The sequence below is a fragment of the Rosa chinensis genome, chromosome 6, assembly GCF_002994745.2.
Source record: "Rosa chinensis cultivar Old Blush chromosome 6, RchiOBHm-V2, whole genome shotgun sequence".
Taxonomy (NCBI): Eukaryota; Viridiplantae; Streptophyta; class Magnoliopsida; order Rosales; family Rosaceae; genus Rosa; species Rosa chinensis.
The window spans coordinates 24,151,442-24,173,081 of NC_037093.1; the positions used below are offsets into that span (position 1 = coordinate 24,151,442).

The window sequence follows — 21,640 nt, forward strand, 5'->3', positions numbered from 1 at the left end:
TGAAGCTCAACTGCAGCAACATGATGAAAGAAAAAGGTTATTACCATATCCATCAAATTTATCTCCATCATCCTCAGTTCCTCACCTACTAATCATTGTTTTTCTTTGTCATTATAGTGTTTATTTCAAGGAATTTAAGGATGAAGTGAAGGAGTTACAGGATGGGGTGAAAGTGCTAGAGGTTAAATTTACGGTTCAACTTCTACTTGAGAGAGAGAAAGAACTAAAGTTGCCGACAAAAATAATGTCAGGAGCCACAATTGCTGCAAGCATTGAAGCGAGTACGTACGTTCACCTCTTCATTAAGACATTCACTATATTTTTTTCGTTTGCTTTTTAACTACACCAATTGTAACCATTTTTGCAGTCTCTTCATCAAATCATTCTTTTTGGTGTGCCCTCAAGTTATGGACGGTCATTTTAGAGTTAAGAAAGGTGTACAAGACAGACCGAAGATCCATTCGATCATATCTCTATTCTGGCCAACGAATCGTCCCATGGGTGTTGTGAAGTCTGAAGTAGAGAGGCCACACGTCGGGTTTGCGTCTTCGACATTTGTGAACGTGATTCGATCGGGGTGTGGCTTGTCTGAAGCGACAGAGGTTTGGGACGACAAGTTGATCTGGCTGCAACAAAGATGGGAGTAGGCTTGGGCGTAGGATTGGGTCTGGTCCAAAATTGGTTGTAGATTTGGGCTCAATTTTAGGCCTCTGACTGGAATCATTTTATTTGGGCCTGGGAGTTTGCATTTTGTTGTTGATGTTTTATTTTTATTTATTTATTTATTTTTATTTTTTTGTAAATTAAGTTTGGCCCTTCCCCATTTTGTTATGCTGAAATGACATGACACCGTTGACCAGTGATAAATTCACCTGAAATTATAAGTCTATCATATGTATTCACTTAGCAAAAGGTGGGGTTGAGTCGAGCACATGTATAACCTTCACAGGTTTAGACCCAGTTTGGCACTTTGTCAATTGGAGTCTCCATGGTCGGTGCAACTATTTTTCTAGCCTTATGGTGTATTGAAAAGTGTGTGTCTCCTATATTGTTCGTTCGGACAGACTTACAATGATTGATTGAGGCATATGTTGGTCTGACATTATGTTATGAATAGGTCTATTAGTGGCTCTTGTTTATATTGTTCATATTACTTATAACGTGCCCTTCCATGTTAATGAATTTATTTCCTTTGATTAAAAAAAAATTTAAAGAAATATGACAAACAAGCTCAAGAAGTTAGGTGAATGAGGTCTTGGAAGTGTTCTCAGTGGAAAGATTGCTAGTGGAATTCTACTCACCATAAAAATTCTCAAAAAATTCAAATGAAATTGAGTAGATTTTGTCAATGATAGAATTCAGACATGCTAATGTGGTCCGCCTCCTTGGGTTTCTATTTTCTGCTAAGGGATGCGAGCGTGCTCTTATTTATGAGCTTATGCCAAACAAGTCCCTAGAGAAGTTTATATTATCAACATAATGTAATGAAAACCCTTCATTGGGTTGGGAAAGAGTTCATCATATCATTATTGGTATTGCAAAAAGAATTGAATATCTTCACCAAGGGTGACGCTAGAGAATTCTTTAGTTCGACATCAAGCCTGCTCATAATGTCTTGTTAGATTCAATCCTAAGAGCTGGGAATTTTGGTCTAACTAAATCTTTTCAAGGAACTTTGAAACTATATGTTACAAATCAGATGTATATATTTTTGGGATGCTAGTGCTTAAAATGATTGGAACAAGGAAGGAAACTATTCTTCAATCCAGCAATAATGGAGAATATTGTTTTCCTAAATGGATATATATAATCATCTAATTGAAGCAGAAAAGCTAGATTATAAGGTAAATGCAGATGAAGAGGCTAAAATAGCTAAGAATCTAGTGATTGTTGCACTTTGGTGCATCCATTGGTACCTGGTGAAGTGGTGAATCACCCTTCCATAAAAGCAGTTGTTAGAATGTTGGAAAGACTCTGAAGAGTACTTAACCATGCCATCAAATTCATTCGCTTCCATATAACTCAAACAAAATCAAAAACAATAATGTCTAATTAGCCACACTACAATGTATGTCATATCAACAATGTTCTTTTGCTGTCAATTGTAATAAATAATATGTGTGTGTGTGTACAGTCTTTCTATGCTAAGGACTCTCCTTAGATTTTAAAATCTAAGGATTTCCTTGAATAAACTCACTTTTCAGTCACATATTCACATCTTAATTAACCGATCTCATATATACACACACATGTATATATAGAGACCCGTTCTAGAAAGAACATCCTTATTTTAAGAATTTGAGGATTTTTATTATTTTGCACTAGTATATGACATAATTCAATGATATTCCAACCATTGATCTTTAGATTCCTATGCAAGAATTGTGTTTACAGAAAATCAACCAAATCCATAATTATTTGGTCATTCAAAATTGTGTAAACAAATGTAGTCCATTAGAAAAAACTAAAACGAACATTGTGCTAATTAAATGATTAAACATACGTTTTCTGCTTGCTGATCCCAAGTGCAAGAGTTGCGTAGTAGTACAGACTACAGACTCAAAAGCACGAGTGTCGTTCCGCCGAAAGCAGTGAGAGAATACACAGAATTATGAATAAACTGAAAAGAAAACAATTTGAATGAGTTTAATTGAAGAAGAAATTTAATAAGGACATACACTAAGGCTTTGGGGTTCAACCTTCAATCACCAATGCAATTATGTCAATTCGATTATTTTCCTTAGAACTTATTCAAGAAAACTGACACTAAAGATGAATCCAATTTGAGGTTGTTCAAACACACAAAGCTCAGTCAATTTCTCTAGGAATATTTCAATCATAACTTATACTATGGCAACAACCTATCAAGAAACAATTCCAACGAAATTATTTATCAACCTGCACTTTACTTAGTCTCAAAAGCATGGATATTTTTACTACACAATAGGAAAAACATGGTTGAACCTATGAAATAGATTATCAAATATCCATCAATCAATCAAAAAGGTAAACACATAAATTAAACTTGAACATCCAAAAGCTGAATTTGCATTGAATTTCTTGTTGAATCGAACTAATAAAAACTACATAGGAAATTCAAAGTTTCTCCCCTAGCCTTAGCGAGGAGATTAGTTCTCCATAAGAAAAATGAAAGCAACGAAATGATCCATGAGTTTGGAGGTATACAATGCAGAAAAATGAATTGGGGCACCTCCATGATTGATGACATGATGGAGGGGCTGAATGGGTGGTGGCGGCGTGCTGGAGATCAGGTTTCGCCATGGGTTGGGGCAGTGAGGTTGAGTGATGCGTTGAGGCTGCAGGGGATGGCGTCGGTTGGCTGCGACAGCACAAGGACTGGTGTCGTTTGGCCGCGGCGTCGAGAGTCGGGGCGGTCGACCAGTGCGGCTGAAGAAATACTGTGGGCTTGGGTCAAGCCATCCTTGTTTGGTCCTGAGTTTGGGCTTCTTTCTTGGGGCTGTTGGGCTACTATTTTGGGCTGGGTTGTTTTGACCTAGGCCCAACTCTATGTTTTTAGATTTTGTCTAATTACAAGAATTTTCTCTTATCTATCTGGCCTACAGAATGTTGGTATCCTACATCCAAAGAGGAAGAGTTTCTTGATGCACCGCAATTGAGCGCATTGGCTTCAGAAGCTTTTCTTTGCTATTATTCCTAGCTAAAATATTCTTGTTTTGATAGGCTCCTGAATAAAAGAGCGGAATTATTTTAAATGTAATGACACCTATCACCCTTGATGGGAACTATGTATCGTACCATTCTAGCTTGAGTTTACTATGAATGCAATTGCTATCTTCCTTCAAAAAAGTCTCAACTAGTGTATGGTAGACTTAACGTGTAAATAACTACTCTTTGTGAAATTTGGTTTTAAGTGTCGAATTTGTATCCGAATGATATATTTTAGTCAAACAAATGGGCCAAATTATATTACTTCAATTGACATTTGACTAGAGAGTAACTTAATCATCGAAGGGAATGGGATATAAGCCTAAAATTTAAAGTCACCACTTTGGATACCCAACCTAATTGATTGGAGATCCCAAGATCTAGGTTCGAAGGGACAACTAAATGGTGCACGACTTTGAAGTAGCATTGTGGAGATAAATCTCCTTCCCATATCTTATGATGAAACAATGCGTAATGAGTTAGGGTAAGTTTGGTTTTAATGGTTACTATACCTATATGAGTGTCAAATGAGGTCGTTTCTATGAGAATTTTGAAGGTTAAATTCACTAAATCAACCATGAATATCCTATATTGTCCATGGCCAGAAGGACACAATCCTAGAACTAGATGTGTATGAAAATGTATTATGTGAATACTATTATTTTGGTTTACATAAATGGCTGAATAGTTTAAGACATCACTTCCATTAATTAGTTAGTAAATCCAATGGTATTTCATTAAGGAAGGTTTAAGGCCAAAAGCTACATATCCTGATGCAGTATCCTTTCAACCGAACTGTCTCATATGTCCACGCTTGTCGTATTTTGAAATTTTCTTTTCTAACTAATTATTTCATTTATGTGGGCGATTGTTGGAAAATTTAATATTAATAATTTGTGGATGAATAATTTAGTAAAATGTGTGAAGTCGAATATGTGTAAATGAATATACAATGAGCACTCATGATTATTCACAAAAGACACTTTTTGGTGAAAAGTCATCTCTTTTCCAAGAGTCACCTTACATCTATAAAACAATTGTTACATTATATTCTGAAAAGCATTCATTGAATTCATCTTTCCTCCTCTCCTTTCACTATAAGTCTTTTTAGTGTCTTGAAAAGTCATCAAGTTTTTTTTTTTTAAGAGAGAGTTCAACCACAATCTAAGTTCGATGTTCTTTAGGCTTGGAGTGCTACTACCACAAGAAGAATGACGTTGTATCTTGAAAGACGTTTACCATTGAAACCTTTAAGCACCGATGAGGAGGAAATTTCATCTTAAGGAGATAAAATCAAGTTCTAGACTTGACCATATTGTTTAAAGTTTTTCTAACTTTTATTAGCTTTATTTTGGTTAGATTTATCTGTAAAAATGACCTCTTAATTTCTTATTAATATAGCAATTAAACCATTAAATTTTCTAACACCATTTACAAGAAGCTTCGATCCTTGGTGATTTCTGATGCCTAAGGAAGTAGAATGGACACATTCCCTATAAGTCTTTCACATTCCAATGTCCTTCAACCTACAAATCTACATAATATCCCAGTCTAATCCCGTATGTTCGATATACATAGAATTGATCAACACTTCTTTAACTATCAACACTATATTATAGAGCAACATAACTTGTAAGTAATTGATAGTTAATATGAAAGATATACATAATTAAAAGCAGTGGGCCTTTTGCGAAATGTTACGAGTCTGGACAGACATATTTTTTTAGATATAACTCCCATTTTATTTGTTCATTCCCCACCTTTCAAATGATCCTCAATTTCTCATGACGGTTTATAACTACCCTAGCAAGCACAACACACACACACACACATTCAATGCAGCCATGCATTGATCAACCATCCATTTGAAATATTCTAACCTAGGAGACTAAGGAAACATAGACCCAACGCTGGTATTGATTAACGAGATTCCCATTGTCACTGTCTACTATCCCGCCAAACCACAGTCAAGGGAATTGGCTTGGCAGAATCAGCGGGAAAAGAAAACCCTATTAGCTTGACTCTAGTCTGACTTTGTAAAATTATGTTATTGTTTCTCAACTGATTTTCCAGATATTCCTAAACCAAGTATATATATGTATATATATATATATATATATATATATTTTTTTTTTTTGAATGAGGGCCAACACGGCTGCCTTCAAGCCTTAATTAGTGAAACCGAATAATACATGGGGACATGGTGCCTAAACCCGTTATGACAATAAGCATTAAGAGAACTATTCTAGCAATGTATTCTACCTAAAACAATGTATTCTAACAAGCATCAATTAGCGAAGAGTACACTATTGACTATTCCATTCGCTCTACAATTATGGTGGCCTACCAGAAACATAATTTTATTACAAAGAAACATCATTACAAATAGCGCAGCTTTCTCACTATATTGCCACCATAATATAAATCTGATGACACTTAGTTTCACTCTGCCACTAGGAGGCAGCAACCATTTTGTAATGTCCCATATCTTAAATTAACCGTTTACTAGTCATTTGGACGGTAAACGACAATTACTTCAACTTTTACTCTGTTTTGATACTTTTAGTGGCCCTAAAAGTTGACTTTTTGTTCGGGTCAAAATTTGAGAAAATTTCCTTCATGAAAGTTGTAGAGGACGTTAAACCGAGCGCGTGCATATGTGATACATAAAAATCGAAATTCGTATGTGAAAGTTATGGCTTAAAATATGAAAATTACTGTTCATGGTAATTATATATATATGGAAATTACTGTTGGTAGATTTTAATTTTCGGAAATCCACCCCAGCTCGGTAACTCTCTCTTCCCTTCGGCCTCCCTTTGATTTCCGGCAATCTTCTCCTTCCGGCCACCCAAACGACGAACCCAAGGCATAGGACGACGCTCCTCCTGCCCCTTGACACGCCTACGGTGGTGATTCACAACGATTTGGCTGGAATTTCGCAAATCGGGCTTCCAAACTTTACTGTAGCAGTCGGCTTCAATCGTTGATTTCTTCCACTTCTGGCCATCTCCGGCCACAAAACTAGGCATAGTAGAAGCCCCTCGAGCCATTTGTCATTTCCCCTCAAACTTCTAGCTTCAATTCGTGGTGTAGAGAGCGAATCGAAGAAATTTCAAATCCTAGGGTTCTTGAATTTTCTGGGAATTTTTCACCGGCCAAATTGGAGCTCTTTCAGGTAAAATTGGAACTTGTTGTAGTTGAGAAAGAGGTTGGGTTTATTGAGTAGGTGGTGCTACCAAATTTTGGTGGCTATCGGAGCTGGTTGCCGGTGGCGCGTGAACCCCACGCGCCACCACTATAGGTTGCACGTGGAGGCACGTAGGGCTGCCTTTTAAATTCAATTTTTAGCCTATTAAATCCTATAAATGTTGTAGAGCTTATATATGAAGTTTGGTGAAGATTGGGGAAGTTTTCAATCGATTATAAATTTCTGAAATTTAGAATTTCGATCACTGATTTACGAGAATCCGATCGTTGGATATCTCTCGGTTCTACCTTGGAACCTTTAAATTAACGAATTGGTATTAGTGGTATAATTTGGGTTGAATCCGAGAAGAAGTGAAGATATGATTATGAGGATTTGATTTTAGGAATCGTATTTAATTGCCGAATCGATATTCACGAATTATAATTGTGTACAGGGCGATATACTGAGCTATTACTCGATGAAGGAATTCGTATGCGTGATTGCCTAAATTGTACTGTGAGTGGACATTTATTTTAAATTAAATGTGCATGCAGTATATTATTATTTTCCGATTGAGTGTTATGATTTTATGAGCTTGATTTCTTGAGATTTATTATGTTCTATGAGTTACGGGATTTTTAGTGGATTTCCTTCCCGAGGGCTTTCAATAGATTTTTTTTCAAGCTATTTATTTATGAGTTATTGAGTTGGGAAATGTTTTTCAGGAAGTGACTAATTAAGAAAATATTATGAGAATTATTGATTTCGAATATCGGTTTTTATGAGGATTCACGAGTACGAATGTTTCATCGAATATTTGAGCATGATTGAATTATAGAGATTTATTGAGCTTTGAGCTCCGCACTTGTCATCCTTGAAGTTAGATTGAGATTTCTTTCCGAAAGCAAGTAATTGAAAGAGGTTGTTTCCAGTTTATTGAGGAGACTATCAGTCAGCGCATGCATGCATTACCTAGTTGGCAGCCCCTTCTAGGTAATAGTCTGGTTGGCAGTCCCTTCCGATGCGTCACCTGGTTGGCAGTCCCTTCCAGATGACATGAGGTAGTTAGTTGGCAGTCCCTTCTAACTACCTGTGGTTAGTTGGCAGTCCCTTCTATCCATCGCCTCTTATTCCGGTTGGCAGTTCCTTCCGATGCGTCATCTGGGTGGCAGTCCCTCCCAGATGACATGAGATGACTAGACAGCAGTCCTTTCTAGTCATCAAATGAACCTCTTGAAAAAAGGATGTTTTAAAAAAGGATTGAGGATGAGATCTTAAGAGATTGCAGTAAAGGTGATGATTAAGAGTGTTTCCAAGATTGTTACTGCATGCGAGTTTTTAGAGAATAACTTGGGAAAGCATTAAGTTTTACTTATTCATTCGAAATTACTTATTTTTTTTGTCCACTCACTCTAACGATTTTTTTAAATGTTTTCCCCTGGGCCCTTCGGTTTTAAATGCCCAGTTTGCAGGCCAGTTTAGTTTGAGATTGGGCATACATGGAGTCGAGGCATAGCCAACAGCATTGCTTCTGCGTACTCATTCTATTTTTGTTTTCTTTGTTACCTAGTGGATTAGTATTGCTCTGATAACCTGTGGGATTAATATTATTTTTGGGATGAGACTGATATTTGTGAAATTGGAGTTGTGATTTGGGGAGCAGGGTGGCTCCAGGAGAATAAGGATGCATGGATTGCTTAGAAGTGTAAATGTTTTTCTACAGGTTTTGGGTAGTCCATTGTTAGGGGAAGTTCCGCCAAATTTTTGGTAGAATTTCTTCTAAGGTGGGCCCCGCAGGGCCACTTCCGATTTTAGGGTGAAATCCGGGACGGGTCCTGTCACATTTGACCAAGTAAGAAACTCACTGCCTACCTAGATGATGCGGCTAAAATAGTCTTACAATTTAACCCTGCAAAATGTAGTTGTCAGTATAGGATAAACAGAGATCATTCAGTCCGGGGATTGTAGGGTACACCTATACAAAAATGTCAATTAACAAATAAAAGAATAAAATGGGGGTTTTCAAATTTGGTTCCTAATCTACTTAAAATAAAAACGAAACAAACAAAACTATCTATAATGATCGACTTCCCTAACCTAGACCAATACCACTTGGAAATTACTAAGTGTAAAAACAGAAAATCCATTTCAACATGCTACAAAAATGTGCCCATCTTAAATGCCTAGATAAGAGTCCAAATGAAAAGGCTTAGCGGATCAATCCATTTATCTAATTCGTTCTAATATAGGCTTGGATCGGAAAAGTCCTTACCAAGCCTAATACTACTAATTTTTTAAAATACTTAGCGTAATTCTCTTAACTAGTAGTATTATCTAACCCTCGAATCAACTCATACGTGCAAATTAACCATTACACATAGAATTTAACACGTAATTTTCAGAATCGTTTAACCATTGAACATGGTTTTTACCACTTTTTAGAACTAATTGCTACTTGTTTAACTTAGCGCCTTAACAAATAACAATTACTCTTGGCAAATTAAGCAAACATACAAGAACTCTCACCGTTATTCTAGCATGCAAACTTATTAACCTAACTCTGACAATTACCTAAACACGTAAAAGAGCACAAGATTGTAACATGCATCATAAAAGAATTCTCGAAATTAACTCAATAATAAACTGAAAATCTCAAAAATATTAATAAAAATACTCTGAAAATTTCATATCTCCAATTGCACAACTCACAAATCCAAACACACAAAACCGAAACAAAAATTGTAAGTAGAGTCATAGTTACACTTTGAAGCGTTTTCCTTAGCGGTTTGGCAACAAGGTGATGAACTTGTCTCTGCTATGGTGGTGGAGCGTCCTTGACTCAGCGCCTAAGAGCTTCGTAGATTGATGGATGGATGGTGGTCACGGTCTTGTAGGTGATGGAGGTTTGAGAAGTGAATTGGGCAGAGTCATGAAATAGTTTTTGGCCAGGAAGTGATAGGCCAGGAAGTGATGATAATTCTGGTCTGGACGTTGCCTATTTATAGGGGAGCATTGGTTGGGTTTTGTCGATCATACCCTTCATCATTTGGACGGATGGGATTGCATCTTGATTCCTTTAATTTCCCAGCTGAAACGTCTCCTTTATGACCTTAATTCCTCTCATAATGGGGTCTCTTAACAAGCTGAAACGTCTTTCTCTTATTTATTTTCCAGTTGAAACATTTTTCTCCTTTATTTATTTTCCAGCTGAAACGTCTTTCTCTTTTATTTCCCTTCTTCATTGCTTGGTCAAACGTCTTAAATGCTTTATTTTCTGATTCCATCATTGCTGTTTCCAAGGGTTTCCACCAGGCAAGGTTTCCTATAACAAGGAGGAGAATATCAGATTTTTTTTAGAGAAAATAAAAGGGAATTAATAAAATGTAAAGACCGCAAAAAGTCAATGGTGAGGAATCCTGATCCAACTATGATTTTTCATGAATTTTATTTTTTCGTCCTATTTCATGCCAAACACTCAACAAGACTCTGAAAACGACTCAATGACTCAAAACATGAAACTAAGGGAGAAACAAGGTTAAAATGGGACATATACTCATTAATATCGTCGTACTTTTTGCACCTATCACTAGAGCAGACACGTTACTGCCACTAGAAGGTTGCGACCATTTGCCAATGAAAGGAACTCGCCACCAGCATAGAGCAGACAAGGCACACAAGGTGCATAAGCCGGGACCAAACCCACTATGTTCTACCAAAAAATGGTAGCAACTTATTAACACAAAGAAACAACTAAATTCTTTAAAGTGAAAAAACAAACCCTCTTGGAACTAGAGAGAAACCCCAGGCCCAAGAACCACTAAACCCAAAATAGGCCCACAAACGAACTGAGGCTAAGAGGGTACAAACCCCAAGCCCAAAGTGAGTTTACATACGCATAGTTTATATTCGAAATTGTTACAATGAATCAAAATAGGGAGCTTCTATTCATACCTCTAAAATTGGCATTTGGACTTCCCCATTTTTTTATTTATTTGTTAATCACACGGTGTCCTCAAAGGCTTCCTAGGCCCAGAGACTAATCCGTGTTCGGGGGATCTTGTCAGAACGCTTCCTCCCCTCTGGCCACCAAGAATATATTGAGATTTAACTCCAATAAGCGTCGGCGGGATTCGAACCCGGGTGTGGGGGTTCCACACCTGGAGGCTCTTACCAACTCGACCACCTGTGGTGGTTGACTTCCCCACTTAATAGGCCTCTAACTTATTTTTACAAATAATCAACTTGCTATCTATACCTCTTAATTTTCCCACAATGCCCGTCGTTCAATAAAACCAATAAAAGTCTTTTGTTAAAAGATAGCTTCTATTCATACTTTCAAATTTGAAATTAGACCTCTCTCTTTTTCCAAGTGATAGAAGAAGCTAACCAAAATTCTCCATTGAGATCACAGCTAAGTTACCAGTTCAAACCAAAAAGATGAATAAAAAAGAAAAGATAGATATTGAAACATTCCAAATTCTTCATTGTCTTGTATGACCTATTGGTCAAACATGTCATCCTTTTCCATCCCTAAAATCACAAGTCAGTAGATTTACCAAAAGACGACAAAAAAAAAAGAACAAAAAAAAAAGAACCTGTATTTCACTAAATCTAGTCTTAGATCAAAATTTTCTATACAAACCATTTGAGAACCGCATATGAAAAACCAAAAAAAATACCATTTGAATCTTAATGTTTGATTGTAGATGCTTGTATACTATCGATTGGAAAAAAGAATTATTTCTATCAGACCTTGGGGTAACATTCTTCCTCTCCCTAATTCACAAAATCCAATCTCAAATTAAAATCTTTATACATATACCGAATTCAAGCCACAGATGAAACCCCAAAAAGAAAACCCTTCTAATTAATCTTAATGACTGACCCTATTTTCAATCTCCATGAACCTAAAGAAATGAAATCGACAAAATTCAACATTCAATTCTTAGCGATTTCCTCAATTGAAGCCATCGCATGGTTCCATGGATGCTTTGCTCAATTATTGAATTGTCACTTTCTTCTATAATATATTTATGTTAGAGTAGAAAGTTTTCTTCAAGTTAAAGACTACGTACTATTTGTAGAGATAACAAGAGACTTTTTTTTTTTTTTCTTCTCTCTTTTGTGACTTTATTGGTAATTTGACATAAGTTGACAGAGTAAACTATCACTTAGAAAAAGAGAGAGGTCAAAATACCAATTTTAGAGTTATGAATAGAAGAAATAGTACATAGAGCACAAAGAGAGAAGACCAACCTAGTTCAAAAACCAAGAAGCAGGCTACCATTCCGCTCTGAAACTCTGACGTAGGAAACCTCCAGCGGGTTTATTCTTTGGGTAAAATCTAAGCTGCCATTTTGACACAAAACGACGTGTCATCCAATAATAAGATTTGGTGGGAATAGTAATGGCGTTTTCTGCAAGCCACCGATGCGCCAATTGATAGTGGTTGATGAAGTGACCACACGACGTAGACCCAGTAAGGTTTCAGGGTCCCAAATCCCCAATGTGGAAAGTTCAGTCACCCTGCTTTCCATGGTTTCCCACAGACCTTTCACATTCTCTCCCCTGATCTGAAAAGGCCAATTCTTGCAAACCTTTATATCTCCGCCACTATATATATTGCACTGCCTTGCCGGTCCAATTAGTTGTGGAGCAGACCAGAGTCCCACCACCAAGTCTAGTCAAGTCAACAACAACACAGAGCAACCCTTCAATCCAAAAATTTAATGAACCCCAGAGATAGCTGTGTGTGCATGTATTTGTCTTCAATTTCAGGCCGACTGAAGGACACACTCTCACTCACTCATATGGCTCCTCCTCCAGGGATTGCTGTCACCCTTTTGCTTCTTCTTGCTCTGCAGAGTTATGGGTTCCTTCTTTCTTTTGCTTCCGCAAATGTAAGTCTACTCTTACTATTTGATTATGTTGTTTCTTTTTGAATGGTCCAATTTACTATTTTATATTTTTTTATATTTTCATTGGCTTTTGGTGACTTGTTATGCCAGGTTTACATTGTTTATATGGGGGAAAGAAAGTATGGAAACCCTGAGCTGGTATCTGAGTCTCATCATGAGATTCTGTCATATGTATTTGGAAGGTTAATTAGCTCTAACCTCCTATTTATGAGTTTATAATGTATATTACATTAAAAGAAGAAATGCTAATGTTGTGAGACATGAATATGTGAAAATTGCCAAGTGTTCTGCATGTAATATTAAACCGAGAGAAGACTCTGCTCTATATATGTGAAGAGGTTTGCATTTTCTAACAACTCTCATGAGCTGTATGAACTTTGAGAGGATTCTGTTCTTTACATTTGTCACATTGTCCAAACTGCTGGTATTTTAACTAGTACTGAGGGGAAAAAAAAAAAAGGCATGTATTCTGTTGTGTGGGCATGCTTATTGTTTAGGCATGGTATATTTTTTGTGCAATATGAAAACTGACAATAATACACTGCATTTTGTATGCATTCAACTACTTGTACATGAAAGATCATATGGAGAAACCGTATTTGACAGAATAACTGGACAAGATTCCAGAAATAGTAAGTAATAGTTTGTGATTGGAAATTGACAGCAAAGAAGCCGCAAGGGAATCAATTCTGTACACCTACAAGCATGGATTTTCGGGGTTCGCTGCAGTTCTAACTCCATCTCAAGCCAACCATATTGCAGGTGTTACAATGTTGGTGACCTGTAAACTGTGTTTTTTGTGCTTTTGAGTCACGGGGACTGGTTCTATGCTACAAGTACATGTAGTAATATACACCTTCCTCTTATTTTATGCAGATGTACCCGGTGTTGTTCGTGTCATTCCTCACAGGTTTCTTGATTTGCATACAACTAGAAGTTGGAACTTTCTGCAAGTAGACTCTCACTTTAGAAATGGAGTTCTTTCAAGGTGTCAATCAGGCGTTGGGTCTATTATTGGAGTCATGGACACTGGTCAGCTTTTATAGATTCTTGACATGCTTGTAAAGTTTTGCGATTAAGTATAATTTTTGCTGAATTTTTTTTTTATTTCTCAGGAATTTGGCCCGAGTCTCAAAGCTTTAGAGATGAGGGTATGGGAGACATTCCATCTCGTTGGAGAGGCATATGTCAAGAAGGAGAAAGGTTCAATCACTCCCATTGCAACAGGTTGGTCATTTTTAATTTTTGGTTTATTTATTCTTCTGTGGTTCATCATTTTCTCATTTGATAAGTTTAGTCGAGATTTGTTGTGTGCCTACTGTTTTATTGCTCCCTACCAATTTCAGAAAGGAGTAGCTTATGTAACAAATTCCACTGGATCACTTGATAGTTATAAACAATTTATAAGCATACTTTGCAGTGGCAATGGTCACAGTCAACAGCAGAAACTCCTTTAGCAGTAGTCTAGTTTTTAAAATTCTAAATTGTCCCTATAGCTTTTTCTATGTGGCATCAGCATATCAGGATAAGAATATTTTTATTAAAATTTGACAGATTTTGCTCTCTTTTTCAGACTTTGCTAAGAATCTCTTTTCATTATCGAGAAATCCAAGAATCTTTCAGTAGTCAAGTATCAAATGTTGGTTGATAGTTGATACTAGCTTTTGATAAAAGTCTCTTCCTCTCTTTTTCTTATTTTTTTAATATGGTTTTTATTATTAGTATTTTATTATGTTACTGCTTGACTATAACTACCATATATAAGTTGTTTAACAATAGTTCTATGGTTAACACTTAATAGCTGTAATATCACAAACATTTTATGGCGTTGATAGTCTCAAATACCATGCTCATGCATGAATTAGAACCAAGTACAGATAGCTAACTTGAACAGAGTTTGATTAATACGTGGAGTTCCTAAGGGAAATAATTAATGAAATCAAGGTTATCCTTGCAAGGTTACATAATGGGATGGTTTAGTATCTAGTTTGATGTGATACATGTGGCAGGAAGATTATTGGTGCACGCTGGTATATTAAAGGATATGAAGCTGAATTTGGAAAGATAGATACAAGTGATGGGTTTGAATTTCTATCTCCCCGAGATGCTTCAGGACATGGTACTCATACATCATCCACTGCAGCCGGTGGTTTTATAGAAAATGCAAGCTTTATGGGACTTGCTTCAGGATTGGCAAGAGGAGGTGCTCCATCATCTTGGTTAGCTATTTACAAAGTTTGTTGGGCTACTGGTGGCTGCAGCTCAGCAGACATACTTGCTGCATTTGATGATGCAATTTTTGATGGTGTGGACGTGCTTTCGGCATCTCTAGGTTCTCCGCCTCCACTTGCTTCTTATGTTGAGGATGTTGTGTCCATTGGTTCTTTTCATGCTGTGGCCAAAGGAATTTCAGTTGTATGCTCTGCTGGAAACTCTGGCCCATACTCTCAAACTATCATAAATTCTGCTCCTTGGATATTCACTGTTGCAGCAAGCACTATCGACAGGGCTTTTCCTACTGCAATCTCCCTGGGAAACAATCAAACTGTAGTGGTAATTCTACGCTTATTTCATTCAGCCATGGACAATTTTTGGTTGGTATTGACATCAAATAAACATGAAGCATGAACTAGAACGAAAGCATCTACTAAACACAGTCATGTTTCGAAAGTTTTTGATCAATAATGTATTGAATTATTTATTATCTTGATCCGGGTTTTAAATTGAGCCATTAATATTATGTCCTCAATATGTCATCTTGATTCTGAGTTTCCATCTTGATACTATGTCATTATTATCACTTTATATCTAAAAGTAGATGGACCTAGAAATGAAATTTATTTTCTTATACAGGGTCAGGGTTTGTATACAGGGATGGATGTGAACAAGTTCTACCCTCTTGTGTATGGACAAGACATTGCATCTGTTGATGCAGACGAAGACAGTGCCGGGTATGACATCTTTATCTGTACTTATTTGAGATTGAATTTTAGTCTCCTAGGCCGCAATAGAGACTGCACATTTTAATCATCTGCATTTTAACAGGAGCTGTGAGTTGGGAACTCTAAATGGTACTTTAGCGAATGGAAAATTTGTTCTTTGTTTCCAATCTCTATCACAGAGATCATCCACTGCTGCACAGAGAACTGTAATGAGTGCTGGGGGTGCCGGTCTCATTTTTGCTCAGTTTCCCAGCAAGGATGTTTCTTTGTCCTCGGATAGTCTACCGTGTGTTCAAATTGACTTTGCAATTGGCACATATATTCTCACATATATTGGAGCAACCAGGTAATTCCAGTATGCATAAATTCTCTCCATGCAAAATTTGCACTTGGAGTGCATCGTGGTTTTCTTGCTTTAATTCCTGGCACTCCTTGACAATATCATCCGTTCTGGATGTATTTTCATTCCTCATTTTGTGTTTGATTTTTAGCATTTCCCTGATTGTTTTAGTCTGCATGCTCTCCTCACTATAAGATGCTGTGAAACCATAGTTGTGCTTTGCTCTTTGACCTTTTAAACATGGTGAACTTGTAATTATCTAGACAATCTAATCTGAGATATATCATATAGATATTGACAATGATTCCTTAACCAAGTAATTTGTCCATGGACTCATTTTTACTCTCCATATGTCGAATTTTCTTTCTATAGCATAAAGCTAGAAGGGAGACAATAATTGCAATTATAGAATGTCTGCGGTGATATTATGTTTCTTCATTGTTAACTCGATTGTCAAGCACCATGTGTATTATTAGATGCCTTTGCAACAAAATCCTAATAACTGTATTTAAGTCCTAGTAATTATAAGTTGTTACTTATTTTGAGAAGAACTGAGACAAAATCTCTAACGGTATGACTATGCGACAGAAATCCAATAGTCAAGTTAAACCCTACAAAAACACTATTGGAACAGCAGATATCCCCAGAAGTGGCATTCTTCTCTGCTCGAGGACCCAATTCTGTCTCTCCTTCGGTACTGAAGGTACTGAATTTATATATAAGCTTTTCAATGATTTTGTTTTACAGTTTTAATATAGGATTAACATATTCAAATGTGTGGTGCAGCCCGATATTGCTGCTCCTGGTGTGAATATATTGTCCTCTTGGTCCCCTGCTTATTCACTATTACAACATCAACCATCTCCAGTCATCTTTAAAATTGAATCAGGAACTTCCATGGCTTGTCCACATATATCTGGTATAGTGGCTCTTCTTAAAGGCATCCACCCAACATGGAGCCCTGCAGCAATAAAGTCTGCCCTTATTACAACAGGTGAAAAATAAATTCATGGCATTTAATAAACTTCTTCTGGCTCATTTGGAAGATTGATTCCATGTTAGTTTTCATTGTAGGTTTAAATTGCTTGATAAAATATAAATGATATCCATCAAGACTTGAGCTAGAAGACAAAAGAAGGATGCTGTTTTGAATTCCATTTTAAATGTATCTCAAGATTTGAATTTTCTACGAATCTTGTATTTAAAAGTTGTTAACAAATTTAGCCTAATCTTGATTAGAATGCTAGTTATGATGCACATTCATTTTTCTATAATCACCTTATTCAAACACATATTTGGAAAACTGATTGTCCTTCTCTTCACAGCCTCTTTAGAAGATCAATACGGTCAAAGTATCGAGGCTGAGGGCGCTCCTCAGAAGAAAGCTGATCCATTCGACTATGGTGGTGGACATGTCAATCCTAACAAAGCCATAGCCCCTGGGCTCATTTATGATATAGAAACCTCAGATTACATCCGTTTTCTTTGCTCCATGGGGTATAACAATTCAGCCATCAGCGCAATCGCAGGAGCTAGCATCACATGCCATAAATCGACCAATGTCCAAGTTAATCTCAACCTGCCTTCCATCACCATTCATGAGCTCAAGGAAAGGATGACAGTATCAAGAACAGTCACAAATGTTGGTCCAGTTAATTCTATCTACATTGCTCGGGTTCAAACACCTGCCGGCGTGTCTGTTAAAGTTAAGCCATCGGCTTTGTTGTTCAACTCTACTGCAAAGAGGCTGGAGTTCAAGGTTGTTTTTCGTCCCCTGCTAAAAGTTGCAGGAAGATTTTCTTTTGGAAATCTGTACTGGGAAGATGGTTTTCATGTAGTGAGGATACCTCTAACAGTGAGAACTGTCCTTGATGATTTTTATGCAGAGGCATGATGATGATTTGCCACTACTTTTAGACATCTATTTTGGACAAAGTAGTACAAGTTGTCCTCTTACCTATCTATGGTCAAATTTTTAGTTTCAAACTTTCGATAACGTCTCATCCTTTAAAGAATTCATTTTCCCTTCCACTTTCCCTGCATTAATTACATGGTATAAGTACATTTATATCCTTGTTGGAAATTATTATTGACAATTTTATTTAAAAAGTTTATGACATTTTGTAATTATATGAGGATAAAAATGAAATATTAGTATGGTTTTGTTTCCTTTCCTTACACAAACCAAACACTAGAATGGAAACAAACATGCATTTTCTCCTTACTTTCCCAATGTTTCCAAACAGCGGAAAGGAAAGTTAGTGGGAAGTTCGTTTTCCTTTCCCATCGGATTTCCTAAGGAAATGATTTCCTTTCCTAGGGAAACCCGTGGAGGTGCACCCCGAGGTTATTGTATTCTCAAGTTTGAATGGTGTCTGTATTAACCAACTCCTCACCTGTCATGAGATGTTGACGGAGATGCAAGTACTTTTGAACAGTGGCGGATCCAGGATTGGAACCTTGGACGGGCTAGATTTCTTAAACAAACAAAAAAAACCAATATATATATATTATGGAGAATCTCGACGGTGCGAGAGAATTTTATTAAGAAGACTCAACATTTGTTCTTTTAAACCATGTGTCAATGAATTTTGATCGCTTCGGTTTTGGCTCATGAGACATTTTACTCTAAGTCTCGAACACATATAAATTAAGAAATTAACTTTGAATTAACTACTTTTCATAATAACTAATTTAACAAAACAAAAGCCACAATATAAGCCACAATTTTATATGGACAATGAAAAGAAAAGAAAAAAGTACCTTGGAAAGCAATAAGCATTTGATTGTAGCTTAGTAGCTACTCTAATAATGGAGTCTAGAAGTACCTCCATCCTGCACAACAGCACAAGATCATACATAGATGCACACATGAACAAGAAATTAAAACAAAGAAACCCCAAGAAAGCAGCGAATCTTGAAGTAGAAAAGGTGCAAATCTTCAAGTCACCGAATCAGCCCACAGCCTACCTGATTTCCTCATTTCCAGTCTGCAACCTTCATTCTTCAATTCACGAAAGCTTCAATCCAAATATCCAATACAACCTACGAAATTGAATTTCACATCAATCCAGCCAATCCTTATTCCTTAACCCTATAAATTGCCCCAAATTGGATTGATTCAATTAAAGTATTAAACAAAATTGAACTTACAAAATTAAACAAAGCAGCTCCTTGATCAGTTCATCAGTTGAGAGAAGTGGAGATTGGAGAAGGGAGAACCGGCTAAGCCACATGCGGCGAGAGGAGGAGGAAGTGGCCAAGTGGGAGAGAGTGAGACTGTGAGAGATCTGAACTCTAGTTGACACATTCACAAACCTAATTTGACTACTGCAGGAAATCCTCTATAAATCAGAGCCCTAATTTCAACAAAATCCCCAATTTTACTGAATCAAATCAACAACGAATCGGTTTGATTAAGAGGAACTAGATTCAGAATCAGATAGCGACCGAAAAAGAAAGAGTACCTGGTGTAGTAGGAGATGGAGACGACGAAGTCTAGTGGTGAAACTTTGAATAGGCCGTAGATCCGTAGTCGGGAGAGCCGGTTGAGGCCTGCAGGCGGTGAGAGGAGGAGGAACTAGGAAGTGGGAGAGACCGAGAGAGACTGGGCTTTGTCTGGACAACCCCCCAACTAAAAAAAAACAAAAAAAAGCATACATCTATTTTTTTTTTTGGGCTTCAAAATCTCGGACGGGCTTAAGCCCGTCCTAGTCTGTGAATGGATCCGCCCCTGCTTTTGAAGACCTCTACACGACGAATATGTCTGTGTAACGAATTATTGATGTATATACAATTTCGTATTATATATTACATTTATTCATAACAAAATTAATAAATTTTCTTTAATTTCAACCATTAATAAATATCTAATTTAGAGTATAATTCTAACTACATATAGATAGTCACATATCCATCTCCAACAGAAAAAGTAAAATCAGGTAGGCGGCAAGTTTCTTGTTTGGTCAAATGATCGCTGCCGCCTAGTGGCAGGGTGAAACTAAGTGTCACCAGATTTATTTTTCGGTGGCAACATAGTAAGAAAACTGTGTTATTGGTAATGATGTTTTTTCGTAATAGAGTTATGTTTCCGGTATGTCACCATAATTGTAAGCGAATGAGCCAGTAGAGCACTCTTCGCTAGTTGGTGCTTGCTCTGACATTGTTTTAGTTGAGACTCTTGTCATTATCTCAGGATGTTCTCTTGTTGTTTATTGTAATATGGGGTTTCGACACCATGTCTCTCCCATGTATTCTGCAGTTTCATTAAGGGTCAATTACATATAAGGCCATTTTTGAATTAGCCATAGGGCCGGGCCACCTATTATTTTTTCCCTCATAAGACCACTAGGTGTTAAATTTTGGATATAAAAACTAACATATTTACATAAATATCACTAGAGTAAAAAGCCAACAGTCATTATATCTCTCCTCTTTGACAAGGTCTCCGGCCGACCTCTAGCGGGTCTCCAGGCGACACCCTGCCAATTCTGGCGAGGTCTCTACCGGCGAACTCTGACGAGGTTTCCGGCGACCATAAAAGCTACTGTCACTAGTAACGAAAGGTACTCTGGTGAAATATCAGGCAACCTCCGGTGAGATCACGAAAAACTACTCTTACCAGCAACAAAATCTACGCTTCTCAAAACCAAAAGCTACTGTCGCTAGCAATGAAAACTACTCTTGTGAGATTTCCAGCAACCTCCGATGAGGTCACAAAAAGCTACTCTTGCCAGCAACAAAAGCTACTGTCACCAACAAAGGCTACGCTTCTCAAAACCAAAAGCTATTGTCACCAACACTAAAAGCTACTTCCACCAGCAACAAACGCTACTGTCACCAACACTATAAAACTACTCTCACCAGTAACAAAAGCTACTCTCACCATCACCAAAAGTTACTCTCATCAACACCAAAAACTATAACCAAGCAGAACAAAAAGTACTACCACGTAGAACAAAAACTACTCATAGAGATTGAGAAAACTATTCTCAGAGACTAACAAACCTATGAAAATGTAAAGTATACAACATAAAGAAAAATGCTACTGCAATCGAGAAAAAAAAAATCATATTTAATGAAGCAAAACTATGCAGGGTTCAATAATGATATAACTATGTAAAAAGCTACTTCCACAATTGTAAAAAGTCACTACCATAGTTGTGAAAATCTATACAATGGTTGTATAAAGCGACTATCAATGTTGTAATGCTACTGTCATTTTTCAGATGACCTTAGTTGAAGTTTCTTACTGTCAAGCTCTACCACACTACACTAACCATAGGCATTACTTTACCACCTTCAACACCAGACTTCATTTCAATATTTCTTAGTTGATTGGATGATCTCTTGGTCAATGGAGGCTTCACTATCCAAATTCACATTATTTTCATAATCTACTACTGCAAATGAAAGGGGGAATAATTCTGCAAGAACAAAAATACAACAAAACATTAGTATTTGAAATGCAAACAAAAAACAGTAGCGTGCCGCTGCACCGCAAACTTGACACTGTTTATCAACTACAAACAAGCAATCTACAATCAACTGACATATGTACAGA

At 37.0% G+C, this 21,640-nt stretch overlaps 1 protein-coding gene across 1 annotated transcript; it reads left to right on the forward strand.

The window, feature by feature from the left end:
- Positions 1-12,353: 12,353 nt before the first annotated feature.
- LOC112174579 (subtilisin-like protease SBT3.9) lies at positions 12,354-18,132 on the forward strand. The gene is made up of 11 exons (XM_024312378.2): positions 12,354-12,777; positions 12,886-12,977; positions 13,460-13,557; positions 13,672-13,827; positions 13,911-14,022; positions 14,805-15,348; positions 15,649-15,746; positions 15,841-16,083; positions 16,666-16,780; positions 16,864-17,071; positions 17,403-18,132. The coding sequence occupies exons 1-11, from the start codon at positions 12,607-12,609 to the stop codon at positions 17,969-17,971; spliced, it is 2,406 nt and encodes an 801-aa protein (XP_024168146.1). The 5' UTR covers positions 12,354-12,606; the 3' UTR covers positions 17,972-18,132.
- Positions 18,133-21,640: the final 3,508 nt, after the last annotated feature.